Source organism: Carassius gibelio, chromosome A23 (assembly GCF_023724105.1).
Source record: "Carassius gibelio isolate Cgi1373 ecotype wild population from Czech Republic chromosome A23, carGib1.2-hapl.c, whole genome shotgun sequence".
In the NCBI taxonomy this organism is placed as follows: domain Eukaryota; kingdom Metazoa; phylum Chordata; class Actinopteri; order Cypriniformes; family Cyprinidae; genus Carassius; species Carassius gibelio.
The window spans coordinates 10,844,010-10,860,782 of record NC_068393.1 but is presented as its reverse complement, the minus strand read 5'-3'; the positions used below and the strand labels follow the sequence as shown (position 1 = coordinate 10,860,782).

At 39.4% G+C, this 16,773-nt stretch overlaps 1 protein-coding gene across 2 annotated transcripts in view; it reads right to left on the bottom strand.

Annotated features, from left to right (window-relative positions):
- Nucleotides 1–1,634: 1,634 nt before the first annotated feature.
- LOC127944966 (myelin transcription factor 1-like) overlaps nucleotides 1,635–16,773 on the bottom strand; it is an 86,942-nt gene continuing 71,803 nt past the window's right edge. The window contains exons 13-23 of one of the 2 annotated variants that reach the window (XM_052541406.1): nucleotides 13,405–13,668; nucleotides 13,155–13,309; nucleotides 12,992–13,054; nucleotides 12,707–12,775; nucleotides 12,406–12,468; nucleotides 9,068–9,151; nucleotides 7,982–8,203; nucleotides 6,968–7,059; nucleotides 6,771–6,874; nucleotides 6,499–6,642; nucleotides 1,635–6,393 (exon numbers count right to left, since the gene is read on the bottom strand). In XM_052541406.1, the coding sequence (XP_052397366.1) occupies nucleotides 6,250–6,393; nucleotides 6,499–6,642; nucleotides 6,771–6,874; nucleotides 6,968–7,059; nucleotides 7,982–8,203; nucleotides 9,068–9,151; nucleotides 12,406–12,468; nucleotides 12,707–12,775; nucleotides 12,992–13,054; nucleotides 13,155–13,309; nucleotides 13,405–13,668 (1,404 nt within the window). In that variant the 3' untranslated portion in view covers nucleotides 1,635–6,249. The remainder of the gene's footprint in view (nucleotides 6,394–6,498; nucleotides 6,643–6,770; nucleotides 6,875–6,967; nucleotides 7,060–7,981; nucleotides 8,204–9,067; nucleotides 9,152–12,405; nucleotides 12,469–12,706; nucleotides 12,776–12,991; nucleotides 13,055–13,154; nucleotides 13,310–13,404; nucleotides 13,669–16,773) is intronic. The other variant, XM_052541407.1, reaches the window with a different exon arrangement.

Sequence of the window (16,773 nt, the reverse complement as noted above, 5' to 3'; positions counted from 1 at the left end):
CAGCAAAAATATTTACATTGACATTCAAGCATTGGTTTGTTACAACAACAACAACAACCCCAAACATCGTCAGAGTAGTGGTTGTGTAGTCGTTTATTGTTTCGCCTGAGGCAATCAGTGAGTTATGATACTGTGTTGTGAGTCAATGAATCATTCATTCAATTGATTCTTTAAAAGATGCATTTAATTATTCGTTCCCGAATTATTCGTCTTATGCGTCTTATAAAATGTACGAAAAGTATTATAATTATAATAAGTATTTTTTTCTCCACAAATGATAACATATCATCTACTGTTTAATTGTCTTTCTCTATTTTGTCCAGCAAGACAAAGAGTTTAAAAACTCGCTCATTCGGTCAACAGATCAAATGTGCCTTGTCGCTCCGCTCCGAACCTTGGAGACAAACACAGACTCGCCGACGGGACAACTGCTCTTCTGAAGGTAGGACACGACAGTGAACAAAATGCGTCCACTGCATGGTAAAGGGACGTTTCGTTTGCTTAAAATATTAATTTAAGTACAGATTCGTTCACGAACGAACAAAAGTAGAACAATACAAGTTCAAATCTTTCATACACCATTTGAGACTCTTTTGTTTTTTTTTGTATTTTTTTTTTTAAATAGACTCACATATATATATATATATATATATATATATATATATATATATATATATATATATATATATATATATATATATATATATATATATATATATATATATATATATATATTATTCTTATGAACAGAGTGAAGGTTTTTTATGAAGGTTTTCATTTATTTTGGCGTAGAGTAATTCACGTCTGATTTACCTAAATGCAAATCCCTAAACATATCTGTCAGATACTGTGATTAGGAATAGATATAATTTAATCTCATTTCTAAAACTAGTGTCGCTATTATTAGATAGATACCGTTGGAAGGTTTCATATGAATCATAATCATGCTGAGATAGTATTGTTTTGAGTGTGGTAGTCTTTTTGTCTCCAGCAGAGGTCAGAATGTAAAAAGCTTTGATTAGCAAATGGTGGGACACTCGCTATCTATAAAAAAAACATATTTTTTAAGCCTAAGAGACTGTAAAACAATCTCTCATTACAGCTAGCACTATAATGATGCTGACAAAGATGGAATATATGAAAGAAGATACTAGTCAAATTGGCAAACACTCATTATTTTCAGAATTTCAGTTATCAAATTGATTAATCAATCATGCAGGGACTAAAAATTTGCAAAACCAAAACTTTTATTTCAGAATGTGTTTGTATCCAAACTTTTGACTTGACTTAAGCAAAAAACAAACAAACAAACAAACAAACACACCCACACACACGCTTGCATTTGTGGTTTCCATAGGTTTAATGTTTTTTTTGTTTTTGTTTTTACTGTACAAACTGTATTTTCTATTGCAGTACACCTAAACCTACCCCTCACAGGAAACTACTGGAAATGTATGAATTTCATAAAACACTGTTTTTTATGCTTTCTAAGTCTTTTGTTTTACGGGGACACAGGAAGTGTCCTCATAAACCATGTTTAAGTTGTAGTACCCATGTCATTGCACACATTTGTGTCCTCATAAACTATATATACCAGTACACACACACACGTAGGAAATGTATACTCAGAAAGATGACATTATTGACTCTTTATTTATGTTTTCCATATATAACACTGAAATGAACAATACCTTCACAAAACAGACATTATTGTTCTCTTTTAACACTGATATCAATGAGCACAGGTACAAGGATACACAAACACGGTCACAATCCAAAACCAGCTACACACTTCATTTCCAAAGTCAGCTCGAATCACGCACAGCCATAGCTTGTCCTGCTCTATAGAAATAAAACCTCGGCAATGAAACTACCACTGCTAGGAAAGTGACTAAAACACGTCTATCACTGTGAAAAGTGCTTATTATTGTTATTATTATTTTTGGAAGTACCATGTCTTAATTTCTTTTTCTTTTTTTGTCATTTTCTAAAGGAGAATCATTGTTTGGCTACAAAATCACCAGTAAAAATAGCTGATCTCTGTAAAAAGGACGCAAGAGGACAAGCCTTGGCCGTGGGTTAAAATACAAGTTGTTTTTTTTTTCTTCTTCTTTTTTTTTCTCGGCATTTACTTTTAAGTATTCTTTAATACAACAACACTGTTCTTTATTACAAATGTACAGAATCCCATTGTTGTCAGAATAATGCCCCGTGTATAAATGCTTCCTCTGTTATACGTTCCATGATTACTCGATGAAATGACCCACCACACATTTTCATACCTGAATCAGAATCACAGTTTTGGGAAGAATCTTGTTACATATTGTGATTTATTTCATGTTGAACAATAAGCTGAATATCGATTTCAGTATGATCCGCTCTTGGTGTTCACCACTTTGCTGAATTCCTACTACCCCCACCTCCTCAAAACAAGGAAGGAAAGAAAAAAAAAAGGACAAAAGTTTGGTGTCCTGAGTGGGATTTGAACCCATCCTTAAATGTAAACACACCCTTTCCTGCAGCGGACAGAAGCGAGAAAAGGCACACATGAGAAAACCACAGAGCTGTACGCTACGGTACCTACAGAATGAGGGCTGTTTTGGTTATATCAGCTTAATGGGACAAACAGTACCTTCCGACTTTTTAGCTGTTATTGTTTCTCGTGAAATGACAGAGGAACCATTTTAATTGACCTACGATTGGCTAAGAAAGGCCGGACTCTCAAGTACAAGGTGCTAAATCTACCCTTATTTGGTTCCCCGGAGAGGGGTTACATATGCTGACTTGCATTTGCGGATGCTACGCTGCTCCAGAGAACATGCTACATTATTAGGCAGATTCAACACACTCAACCTCACCGTGCAACATTCATAGCGGCTCATCATCACTGACAGCAGGCATTTAAGAAGCATGCATCGAGGAAGAATAATTCACACATGCTTTATCTCATGTCAGTAGTAATAAGCAGATAGAAATGTTTCTCCCATCATAATAAGACGATCTGACATCTGTAGTGAGTATTCCCTCTACGCAATTTAATAGAAGGAAGAAAACTCTGCCGTTACAGATAGACTGCATCTTCAGATTGCTTTTAAAGCAAAGGAAACTCTGTGGTATTGAAATGCAACGCACACATCTTTCCTGCAGAAAGTTAGACAGAACGAGGCGATTGAGGTCAATCTGACATTCTGTGGAAATGGACAAAGATTTATGCAACTAGCATCTCCTTCGTTTTCTCCGTGCGCGAGGACATGTCAACGACAATCTCCGAACGCAAACGCTCAAACCACATCTTTTTTCCTTTGAACGAAGGCCTTGTTGCCGAGAGCTAACAGATCTTATATCGTACATCTGATTTTGGATGGATAAGGGCTTTTTTTTTTTTGTACTGGCCACAAGGGAAAAAGATATCGGTCGAAGGGCATTTGACATTTTGGACAGGATACAGATTCACATTAAACAACAACGAACAAGTCAAAGACATTTGCGATATTTTATCCCAATTCTGCTGAAGCAATGAACAGTTGTCCAGTAGCCATTTGTACCTTTTTTTCGAAATAAAAAAAAGTATGCACTAACACACACCCACACACTCGCACCCACACAAAGAAAACCTTTTGCTTAAAAGGTCATTAGTTGGCATTCAAGATTTCTGAAAAGTGCACACACGTTCTGTCCATCACAATATTGCTGCCATAATAGCAAATGAGCAACATGAGCGCTGTGTACTATTTAAACGAAACGACCTTCTGAATAGAGGCACAATGTTCATTTCACAACTTGCTATCGTGAGTCATACAGATGTCATTGCGATGACTGAAATTTTACACGCGTATCTAAGTGTGGCGTGTCCCACCAGAACTGCACAACACCATACAATATTAAAGACAGATCCAACGAGGAGAACTTTCAGCACAGTACAATGCGTCTAAACGATTACAGCCTAAGACTAATCTGTTAACCACTGTCCCATTAATGTGGCTGAGATACATACAGAGGCCCAGTGAGTTCGGACCAGAAAATAGGAAACTCTACAAACATCCTTGTATTCTTCGCTTTAGAAATGTATGTTTACATATTATAAAACACATCGTATTCTGCAACCACAGTAAACTGGGTCTGCCTTTTTTTTTTAAATATGATTTAGTCTTTAATATTATTTAGTCTAGGACTCACAGCTTTTGGAAAGATATTGTTTCTGTTTAGCTATTATAAGAGAAAAAGAGTTAACAATTACACTGTAAAAATATATGTATGTATATATACTATATATAGTTTTTTTGTCGTCTTTTTTCTTTTAAATACAGAATGGATATATTGTGTAGGTATGGCCATTACGGCAAAGGAATAAAGGCATCTGTAACAATCCCCACGTATGCCACGGTCACATGACCTGAGGGTAGTGTGGTTGCTGAATGGGCGGAGTAGGTAACAAAAGCACAGGTCAGTGGCACTTTGTGCATCAAAGAAATAAAAATCTAGTATAAGGCTACACAGGTGTATGCTTGTCTGATACTAGTCGAGTAAGGGCATTGTGGTTCAAGAGTTTCCGTCAGGATGGTTGGTATTCGTCTTCTGTGCCTCGCCGCAAAAACGACCGCCCGCTTCCCATGGTCCGACAAAGACAAGTTTAGCAAGAAAGTAAAAATAATCCATTTGCAATTTGTTAGGATTGTTCAGGGGAAACAGTTTTTGGCCACTACTGAGAGCTTGAGGAGGTATAAAGAAAAAAAAAAAGAAAGAAAAAAAAAATCACAAGAGGATCCAGAAGAATGTCTTCCTTCTGTCGAGACGGACGGGGTAAGAGTCAAAGCTGTAGGTTCCACAGTACTGGAATTGCTTTTTTTCTCTTTACATTCCTATAGGAAGTAATGCTGGTATAAGGAAAACCTTGATAATCATCATTTTTTATTCTTTAGTCCAAAACGTTTTTTTGTCTTTATTTTTATATCACCAAAGTTCTTCGAGACTACTAAGACTTCACAAACACATGGAGACGTTACAAAATAAATATACATTACAACCGTATCACAGTTCATAATTTCATCATAAATATTAAATAAATAATAAATAGAGATGATACTTCTCCTTCAGCTGTGTTGGAAATTTGAAGAAAAAAAAAATGCAAATAGAGATACATACGCAAGTAGAGAGAAAGAAAATGTACAAAATTATCAAAACATTGTTGGTTAAAAATATTTGCACTTAAAAAATGTTTAAAAACGATTATCGTCAAATGAAAAGAAGTTAAAAATTAGTGGTACATTTCCTTGCCACACTGTCATGAAGCAGAAGGGCTGTGTATATTTAAATAGGCGAATTTAAATAATAATACAGTTAAAATTAAATGATAACAAAATATAAATAAATTATAGTAGTGTCTGGACAAGCGTCCTATAATTTATATATCAGTGCCAACCCAACATCTTGTCTGATGTTGAATGGACTGAAATGAAGTGCAACTCATTGTTCAAATGTAAGAGATATGACTATGCTGGGTAAATATCCGTACAGTGTAAGTACTACAAATAAACGAGAGCATGCTAATGCTCCTGTGTGTAGCTCTAAAACAAAACAAACTAATAAACAATAAATGGCTGCCGAGATAAAGTCGTGTTTCAACAGGTGAAATTTACAGAGTCAACTGCATGGCACTGATAAGGTTGCACACGCATTCGCTCACTTTGTATGCTAGTACAACATCCTCTCATTTCCCACGATCCAAACGACTTTTGTTTTCTTCGGGAAAAGAAGGAAACGCTGCATATGTCTGTTCCGCTGGGGCTCATGTATGGATCACTTGTATTTGGAGCATCACTTTTGTTGTTTCAGAAGAGCAGCATACTCACAAATGAGTAAAAGACTCATTTCTTTCACCTAAAGCCTGGGTTGCACATCTTCTGGAAGTTCTACTCCCAGTTTCTTTTTCTTCTTCCAAAACTTCTCACCATTTGAATGTAAAACAAAAACTGTAAAGAAAACTAGGTTTGTCTCTTCTCCGTGAATAAAGGATTTGGTTCCATCTTCGCCTTCCAATCCAGCAGCTTTTGTGGATTTTGGTCCTCATAGTAATATATATTATATACCTCTTTTTGAACTCACAGAATGCTCCCTGGGATGAAGGTTTAGATTGTTGTTCAAAAAAACCTGAATGCCCTTTTTGTGTGTCATATGTTTGCTCTTCCCAATGGTGCCGCATTTCTATTTCTGTTCCACGCTTCTGTTTCTCATCCTCGTCTTTTGGCTTAGTCAGACCTTAATGCCTTTCACCGCTTTGTTGATGGTCTCCAGAAGGGCCTTGTTCTCTGGGTTCTGGTAGCAGTCCTTATTGGTGTACATGTCAGTAAGGGTGCTCACGTAGCTCTCAAAATTCTGCTCTGTGATTGGCTCCTGCTGCAATGGAAAACGGAAATCAGAATGGTGCTTTTAAAAAGGTGCATCTAATTCATGTAGGAGAGGAAAGTTATGGAAGCTGCTGTAGGAGTTTGCGTAACTCACCATGTGAGGGAGACGGATGTTGGCCAGACTCCGTATAAGAGCTTGACTTAGTCCAGACAGCTCCACAAATAATGCCTCATTCTGTTCTTCAATCACCTTATTCTCCTGTTCGATGTTCTTCAGGTTCTTCTCCATGGATGTAATCTGAATCACCAAAAAAAGCTGATTATTTCAACTTCCTATGGAACATGTCCAAAAAAAAAAAAAAACAGTAATGTGTTGTTACTTTTTTATATATGTGGTCTTTAGTCACCGGGAGATGTGTGGCTAACCTGTGTTTGAAGGTTGACCATATCTGCCTCCATCTCATTGTTGGATTCATTGAGCTCATTGATTTCTTTATTGAGCTGCTTGATGTCATCGTCATTGTCTAACACTGTAAAGAAAAAGAGAAATGTTGTCCCCTTTAGTGTTCCATAAAATATGACAGAAGAGAAGAGATGATGGAGGTAAATATGGGATGTCTCACCATCACTGGCTCTGAACTTAGTGCTGAGATACTCTTCTCCAGGGAATTTGGTTTTCTTCTTGTTGAGGGAGGCTCTGGGGCAGCCTGAGAGACTAGGGCCAAATACAATTGATTCATCATCAATCATCACACAACGTAGCAGCACCTTTGCTTCATGAGCAATCCCATAATGACTCAGACTTGGCCAGCACCCTAAAACCTAAAGGTAGAGTGTGTAATTTCTGTTCTATAAAGCTGCGGTCACATTTACCTTTATATGGTGAAACTCTGCAGGAAAAACAGTCATCTCAATAGAAAATCAATGAAACCAGGAATTTCACATAAGAGACATGTGAGGTGAACCAATATAAAGCTGCTTGGTTTGCTAGTGACCTTTGAGCAAACAGTGCTTCATGCATTGCTACACTATTGACAACTTTAGCTCTATTTGGATGGGACTAGTTTCCTGAATGATGTTACAATTAATATCAAAACCATATCTGTAAATTTATATACCGATTAAATATCACATGAGACTAACATTTCCATGTTGACTGCAGTGGTGAGAGTGTGTTCTGGATACGGCATTACAGAAGGTGATGCGCTGTGACTGCATGAATTAAATGAACCCATGTAACTGAGCAGAGAAATGTAGACATGTACCTTACCTGACACTGACAAGTTTCCACAATTTAGCTCTCCTTATTTTTATATCTATACTTTATACTTTTATAAAGTTTAAAAGATGCCATCCATATTAAAAAGTGAAGATGTGCAAACAGTATGTCATTTTGATGGGATTAGATTTCTCAAAGGTTCAGTGATTTTGTGGAAAACACAGATTTAGATGTAACTAAGAAATGCAAATTTTTCAAACCTACTCCATGGAAAACTAGTCCTGTCCAAATAGGGCTTTATTCCATTAAATATTGCTGAAGTTCATAATGACTGTTTCCCAAAAGGTTTCCCACCTCAAACTCTGGATGAAACAAATTTCACACAGCATTCAAAACCCTATTTTCTCTATTCAAGTACCTGCGGTGGGTGAGGAAGCTGCCGTTGGCGTGTCCCGATCCATCACATCCTGGTGTGGGACAGGTTGGGCCTTCTGTCTTAAATGCCTTCCAAGAGAATGGAGACCCATTCAGCAAACCCTCCTTCTGCCGTCTAGCTGCCAACGGGCATCCGTATGCACTGCGGTGAGTGGCGTACTTCCCACTGATGTGACCCAGGCTGTCACAACCTGGCACTGGGCATCTGTGAGAGAAGGAAAAAGATGATGATGGAGGGAATAAAACAGATAAGTTTGGTTAGATCTTTCGTGAGATCATTTATCCCATCAGAAATATCACCTTGCCATTAACTTCAGTTCCCATCTGTTTACTCTCTGTCTCACTTGAGTCTCTATTCAGTTTTGTAACGAGGGCCATATTTAGCTACATACTTTGCCCAACAGTCACTGTGAATATTACAACATTCAAACTGAAAAAAAAAAAAAAAAGAAATTTTGACACATTGGGAAGCATGAGTGCCACCATATGCCGACTGCTCATTGACTGTAGTGGAATCATGTGGATAAAAAGAAAAAAAAAAAAAGACAAAAACCCACACATTGCGCTGCAGATGACTTACTAACAAAAACATGCACAATATTTCAATAGCCCATGAGCCATCTGTGCTGTAATATATTCAGTTTTTACTTCCTCAGCAGTATAACTAGGCGTCTTTGTATTCTTGCTTTTAGAAGTTATACAATGGGATAAAACACACAATGCCATTTTCCAAAATAATTTGAACATTAATGGCACTAGTTTGCCATGCGGGGCTACATGCACTGATTCATTAGCTCATGTACAAGAGAGTTATTTGGAAGGTTGCCAAGGTGATATTTAACACAAGCAGTATTTTGGGATCACAAGTGGTTCTAGATGGAAATGCTTGATTAAGTCACTTCTGTTTGAATGAAGAGGGGTTTTCTAAACTGCTTTACACTGTTGTTAAGTAACTGTGCGGTTGGACAAACATTTGATAACTCCTTTACAATATTCCGCCTAAATTGTGCCTTTTTTACCGTATAGTAAGTAAAGGGGAAAAGCCTTTGGCTTTCTATGTAGTACGAACTTTAAGAGCTCGGAGTCCTCCTTGTCGTCCTTGATGGGAGTTGTTTTTATTCCACCTTTCTTGGCCCGTGGACACCCAGACAAACTGAAAATAGAGAGTATGCAGCTCATGATCAGAGGAGCTAGAAACTTAGAACAATAAGGTTCCAGCACTACTGATCCAAAGCAATGAAGGAAACCAAACTCAATTACTATTAAAAAAGATGCAAGCACACACCATATCCTGACCAGGCACGATGCAACAAGTTTCCATCAATGTCAATCTCACTGACAGCATAATGCTAATGCTACAAATCACAGCCAACTGAAACATATTTGATATGTAATAGATGGTGAATTTAGATAAACTGGGACAATTTTCCTTACAGAGATGCCAAAAAGTGGCCCAATTTACCTGAATCTCTCAACAACTATGTGGAGTAGAAGTCTAGACTAATAAGAGGGGACCAGTGCGGGAGGCTCTATTGAGGGGCTACATGACAGAAACAGAAATCAAGTGACCTTATTTTTTTATCACTAACTATCATGCAAGGCATGATTCACATCTCATGGCTGGTTAGGAAACAGTGACCTCAGCAAGCTTTTAGATAAACAGAGAAGAAAGAACATTTCTCAGGTTACTTATATAACCAGGGTTCCCTGAGTAGGGAACGGGACACTGCGACATCTAGGGGTCTCTATGGGGAATGCTTCGTCATGAACCGTGTCTGAGGCATACATTGAAAAACACCAACAGCACGTTGTACGGCGACAGCCCATGACGTCACTACCGGTGCGACTGTAGTATAAATAGGCACCGGGAGAACATGTCATCCACTTATTAGTCTGAAGCTTGTGTCTAGAGGATGCAGAGTCTCATTTCCTACTCAGGGAACCATGGTTCCATTAGTAACCTGAGCGTTCTTTTTCAAGGGAACTTTGAACTGCATCCTCTAGGGGCCGCTATGGGGAACAGTATACCCACGCCACCATGCTGAGGGGAGTGCTGGCCTATTGCGGAACCATGGTGATCACTAAGTACCAACTCTACCATTTCCATGGAAGGTGCCCCTGGGATGATAGACAGTCTATTTAATTATCCCTTATGGCCAAAGGCTAGATACCTAAACTTACCTGCTAGGGCCAGACTGCTGGTCTCAAGGCTTGGAATCAAGAATAAATTCCTTTAAATGGATTGCTCTTATATAAGTTTGCTGAAGGAACTGTCTCAAAAGACCCCTAGTAGCAACACCCTGTTTAAATAGGTATCCTGAGGATACATAGGTGGAGTGGCGCTCAAGATGAATGGGGCTTTAACCATCTCAAGAAAGGGCATGAAGCAACTGCACAAAGCCCTTACCTTATAGTTTTTTAGAAAAGAATGCAGAGTACTAGCGTTTAAACTTATTTCAATGTGGAAGTTAGAAAGTCCAACACACCCAGTTCTCAACGAGAGAGGGGGCTCGACCTACAGCATGATTGTTAGAATCAGAAGGGTAAGCGTACTGCTGGTTTCACATGCTCTGGAAAAACGGAGAACTCAACTCTCAGGTGAGAGGAGAATTCCAAAATCAGAAAGGAGTAGCACGCTCATAGGCAACCCTTTTTATAAAGGGAAGCGCTGCTAAACTACCATGAGAACAGCCCAAGGAGGAAGGATTTCAAGGGGTCAGAACACGACTGCACCCAAAATGAAACAGCATGCTCACAATAAGCCTCAATGCTGGGGGAAGTGATGCTTCAAAGTGTGTTAATAGACTGGTTGAGTGGAGCCAAAGGTACTGGGGTCTAACTAACTCAGAGAAAGGGAATGAAGCTAATACACGTAATCCTTACTGTACAGGATTTCAGAGCGCGCACTTTCTGCATTACCCAAATATGATCTCGCAAATGCCACAAATACTACCCCCTCAATGCCTCCACAAGAGGAGATATCCTGGTGACCAGAAAGCCCCTCAGGGCAATCTAGCCGGATATCCAGGAAATTTTGCAGTGCCGTGCTGAGGGCTTGATGATCAAGAAGGCTCCCGCAGAAGCCTATGACCTGGCTGCATGATCCAGGAAGCATGAAGCCGAAACCAGGTCTTCGTGGATCTGGACCTTCGTGGAATGAAGGATTTGAAGGCAGCTGAGCGTACCTTCGCCTCCCTGAAATCTTGACTACCGTCTCGATGGAAGTACGGAAAGTTTGGAAGGTGAAACTGGAGCATCAAGAAGAAAGCTCTTTTCGGAGGTGGCCTGCTTAGTAGCAGATAGAGCGAGATCTGTGGCGCAGCTCAGCTACCTCATTGGGAGAAAGGCCCTCGCCTTTATCCAGGTCTTTCAGTAGATCAGCCTGATATGCCTAGAGCACCGCCATCGTGTGCAATGAAGCTTCAGCCCGACCTGGTGCTGCGTATGCCCTGCCATTTTGGAGATGTATCCTGATTAGTATCGAGATTATTAGACCGCTTCCACAATAAGTCCAGCCTCGCCGTGGCGCGATCCAAAACCTCCAACAGCTTATCATAAGCAGGGCAGAAGGCTCAGCCTCAGCTTCTTCACCGTCCTCAGATGACATCTGCTCTTCCTGGGCCAAACACAGCAGAGGACTGAAGGAAATAACATCATCCTCCAGCGGCTCTCTCTTGTCCACAGCCGACGAGCATGAGAGGGAAAGACCCTCTTTAAACTCATCAGCCAGATCCGCCTGTGATCCCTATGAGCTTGTTCTCCTTCGTGCCTCAGCAGCGCTGGGTCCTGAACCGTGGGAAGCAGATAGCTACCCCTATTTCCTTGAAAAGAGAGACAAACGAGAGCAGAGCTTTTTCATCGAAAAATGCTCACAAGGCACACAAATGGCTCCCTCAAGGACATTGCGTGCGTGCTCTTCGCCTAAACAAAAAAACGCAGAGATCGTGTGTGTCATCAGGTGTCAAATAATGATGACACAGATGCACACATCCTCTAAACGTTTTGCTAGTGCTCGCCATGATAGAATAAAGATTGCTCTCACCACGCTCAAAATGCATGCTTCAAACAAAACGAAGTAGAGGATGACGTGTTCTCCCGGCACCTATTTATACTATAGTCTTACTGGTAGTGACGTAATAGGCTGTCGCCAGCTGACATGTTGTTGGTGTTTTTCAACGTATGCTTCAGACACTGGTCAAGATGAGGCGTTCCCCATAGCGACCTCTAGAGGACACAGTTCAAAGTTCCCTTAAAAGGGAACTGCACAAGATCTAAAATATTATTCAATAATGGGACGGGTAATAAATTAAGTGTTGCATAGACGTGTGTGTCTAATATACAGCTATCACTAAACTTCTCTGTCCTGTTTGTGTATTATGTTGGGAGGGGTTATTCAACAGGCCATACCTCCTGTGAGACGCGTAGTTACCAGTGATATGACCTGAACCATCACATCCTGCAGTTGGACATCTGGGAAAGTGAAGTCATATGTTAAATGTGATGGGTTATATTACTTGCAGTAAACTTGACCAAAGGCAGGGGTGGTGTGTAATTTCAGAATAATATTAGGTTGAATCTCAAGTACTATATATATATATATATATATATTTAATAAAGAAATATAAAGAAAAGAGTAAAAGCAACATTTAGCTGAGCAGACCCAAGTGAACAAGAACAAAGAACAAGACCAGAAGCAGAGCTGACATACTTGAGTTCAGATGTGTGTGCTGCCATGAGGGACCGAAGACTCTTATCAGCGAGAGGACACCCAGACAGGCTAAAAATATTGAAAAGAAACAAGGGAGAGAAAAGAGAGAAGGAGAAGATAAAATGAAAGAACCCAGAACATCCCAAGTCGGTGTAAAAAGCAAAGAGCAAGCAAGAGTTAAGCAAGAGAAAGATAACATACACGTGAGGTCTTGTTTTATTCAATATTTCCTTTTTACGTAAAGGCAAAATAGAGACAGAGAGGTGACCTCCAAACACTGTATACCTGCGATGGGATGCATAGTTTCCGGTGATGTGTCCACTGCCGTCACAGCCCGGCGTAGGACACCTGCAAAGGACAAACACAAATGTCTGACTGAGTGAAATGTTTCCACTGTGCTGAATATCAGTTTGTGCAAAGAAACGCATACAAATTTGATCTGACTTACAGTAGGAGCTCTTTCTTGTTGTCCTTGGGCTGGAACCTGACCTTGAAGCTGGGGGTTGTGACCTCTCCGGGGTACTTCCTGTCATCAAGGCTCTCCTGCATCATGTCACAATCCTCAGGGTCAGACGAGGCAAATGACTGCGTGCTGTGGTCCATCTGTGCAAAGATAGAATGTATATTACGCTGGTTTCCACAACAATAGCTAGATCAGGGCTCATTTAAATGAAACAGGAAATAGCAAATGATTGTACCTCTTCTAGCTCCTCTTCTCTCTGTCGATTGGGCTTGGTGTAGTCCAGAGGCCCCTCCCACTCCTCTTGTTTGTAGGTGTGTAAAGAGTGGGGTGAGATGCTGCTGTTGACTTGGTGAAGAGATGTGGACGATGATGAAGATGATGAAGACAGATCAGGGGAACGCACTACAGGGCTGGTGCAAGACAAGCCCACTTCTCTCTTTATGGGCTTCTTCATGCTTAAGTCCAAGGTGCCATTCTCATCTACCTCAATTTCCATACTCTACAACAGGAAAAAATTTTTTTATATTAAATAATTATTTACTGGCTTTGAGCATTATTTAATTATTATTTTTTATTTTTTATTTTTACAAATTAATCTGAGTGGTTGCTAGAGTGTCATGGGGTGATTGCAAAGGCATTGCTATGTGGCTGCTAAGGGTGTTTTAGGTGTTTGTGAATATGGTGGGTGTTTGTGAATAAATCGCTGGTTGTTAGCATGTTGTGGGTAGTTAACAAGGTGTTGCTATGCAGTTACGTGGGTGTGCTGTATTGCTTTTTTTAGCTATTTGCTATGTGGTTGCTAAGGTGATGTGGGTATTTGTAAATGCGGTGGGTGTTTGTAGAGTGTTGTGAGGGTTTATAAAAAATATGAGTGTTTGTAAGGTGATGTGGGTATTTGTAAATGCGGTGGGTGTTTGTAGAGTGTTGTGAGGGTTTATAAACAATATGAGTGTTTGTAAGGTTTTGTGGGTGTTTGTAAATGTGGTGTGTGTGTTTTGTAGGGTTTTGTGGGTGTTTGTAAATGAGGTGGGTGTTTGTAAATGTGTGTGTGTTTGTAGGGTGTTGTGGGTGTTTGTAAATAAGGTGGGTGTTTGTATGGTGTTGTGGGTGTTTGCAAATGCAGTGTTCGTTTGTTGGGTATTTGTTTATGTTTGTAGGGTGTTGTGGGTGTTTGTAAATGCGGTGGGTTTTTGTGGGGTGTTAATAAATGTGCTGGTTGTTGCTGGTTGTGAATGCGGTGTGTGTTTGTAGGGAGCTGTGGGTGTTTGTAAATGCGGTGGGTGTTTGTAGAGTGTTGTGAGGGTTTATAAACAATATGAGTGTTTGTAAGGTGATGTGGGTATTTGTAAATGCGGTGGGTGTTTGTAGAGTGTTGTGAGGGTTTATAAACAATATGAGTGTTTGTAAGGTGTTGTGGGGGTTTGTAAATGTGGAGTGTGTTTTGTAGGGTGTTGTGAGTGTTTGTAAATGAGGTGGGTGTTTGTAAGGTGTTGTGGGTGTTTGTAAATGTGGTGTGTGTGTGTTTGTAGGGTGTTGTGGGTGTTTGTAAATGAGGTGGGTGTTTGTATGATGTTGAGGGTGTTTGTAAATGCGGTGGGTTTTTGTGGGGTGTTAATAAATGTGCTGGTTGTTTGTGAATGCGGTGTGTGTTTGTAGGGTGCTGTGGGTGTTTGTAAATGTGGTGGGTGTTTGAAAGGTGTTTGTAAATGAGGCGGGTGTTTATAAATACGTTAAGTATTTGTATGGTGTTGTGAGTGTTTGCAATTGCAGTGGGTGTTTGTAAGGTCTTGTTGGTGTTTGTAAATATGGTGGGTGTTTGTAAACGTGGTTGGTGTTTGTTAATGCTTTGTGTGTTTGTAAGGTGTTGTGGGTGTTTATAAATGTGGTGGGTGTTTGTGAATGCAGTGTGTGTTTGTAATTGCAGTGGGTGTTTGTATAGTGTTGTGGGTGTTTTTAAATGAGGTGGGTGTTTGTAGGGTGTTTGTAATTGTGGTGGGTGTTTGGAGGGTGTTGTGGGTCTTTGCCAAGGCAGTGCAATGCTATTTCTTAGAAAAAGTAAAAGAATGCAGTAAATAACGAAGTAAAACAAACAGAATAAATCTGAACAACAAAGTACACAGTTCATTACATATGTTACTATTGTATGTAGATGGATGATGCATGGATTTATTGCTAAAACAGGCATGTTTACATATTTGTGTGCATGAATATGAATCTGGCAATGTGCACACAGAGTAGGCACTGATCCCAGTCTGATTAGCGTTGAGCCACTGGGCCTTTCTGCCCATTAATCTTCCCCTTTTATCCCCTTCTGCTAAAAACATGTCAGGAAATCGAAAAATGATGAAGTACTAGTGACTCCCATTTTTATCACAATATCGAGGACAGAGCTTCTCCAATTACAATATAGATCCCAGAGTTTTCAGATGGAAAAGTGGGGTGAGAGGCTGATAGATTGTGTTTTTGGGTGTACAAAGGGACAAGGGAAGAAAAGAAAGAAAAATGGGACAGGAAATTGAGGGAATGAGAGAGAGATGCCCTCATTTGCATTAACCATGGAAATATTAAATAAAAGAACATGAAGCACCTGGTCCTGCCCTATCTAGGGAGCTCACTACAACTTAATGCAATAACAACATGAAGAGGAGACAAGGATGAAATGAATGGAGGGACAGATGAAAGGGAGGGCAGATGACGCAATGAGATCCCAACAGCAAGCAAACACATTCTCACTAACGTTACATTCATATGACACAAACCCTGCTGAAGATCAATCACACATAGAGACAGACTTTCTTCAATTAATGGATGCTAACCATTAACAATTACAAATCTACATATGATATGACAGTGTTGTGGAAGCTGGTGTGAAACTGTAGCCTGCTAAGCTAAGTAGATCAGAGTAAATCAGAGCAGCATTCATCTGGCACAATAAAAACAATAAGGATCTTAATTAGGGTGCCAGCATCACATTGAACACATTCTAAACTAAATGCAGCTAATAAGGCTAATTTGAATAAAAGAAAAAAAAAATCTGTACAAAAATATGTAAAATTATTTATAGGGACTTCTGAGAACACTGTTGATCAAAGACTCAGATCAAAAGAAGAATTTGGGATTTTTTTTTTTTTAAGTCAGTTGAATGAAATGAAAATTAATCCAATGAACCAAATTGCTAAAATGTTTGATTATTGCCTCAGCTAACTTGGTTGCAAGATGTGTGTTTTATCAAAGCTACCCAATACTAGTCTGAATAATTTGCCTGTTAGCTACTAGCTGCTCTATTATCAAAACAGTTTAGGTACAAATTTTTTTTGTTATTAGAATCACTACTTAAAGTTGGTAACTTGCAAACATTAGTCTGTCGCTATTGGAAATTTCTAGGCCAACTGTTATTAGCTACTACCTAGTGAGTGCTGTCTTCATGAAAAAAAAAAAAAACCTGTATTTTTTTATTTTTTACGAGTATTTCTAAAGTAATCTGTAATTTTCCATTTCTTGATGGAAATTGCCAAAATGTGTGGACCCCAATGATTGATAAAGTTGATTGATGACCTTCACTGCTGTGCGATTATTTGAGTTTTTATTTGAATTATTTTTAATG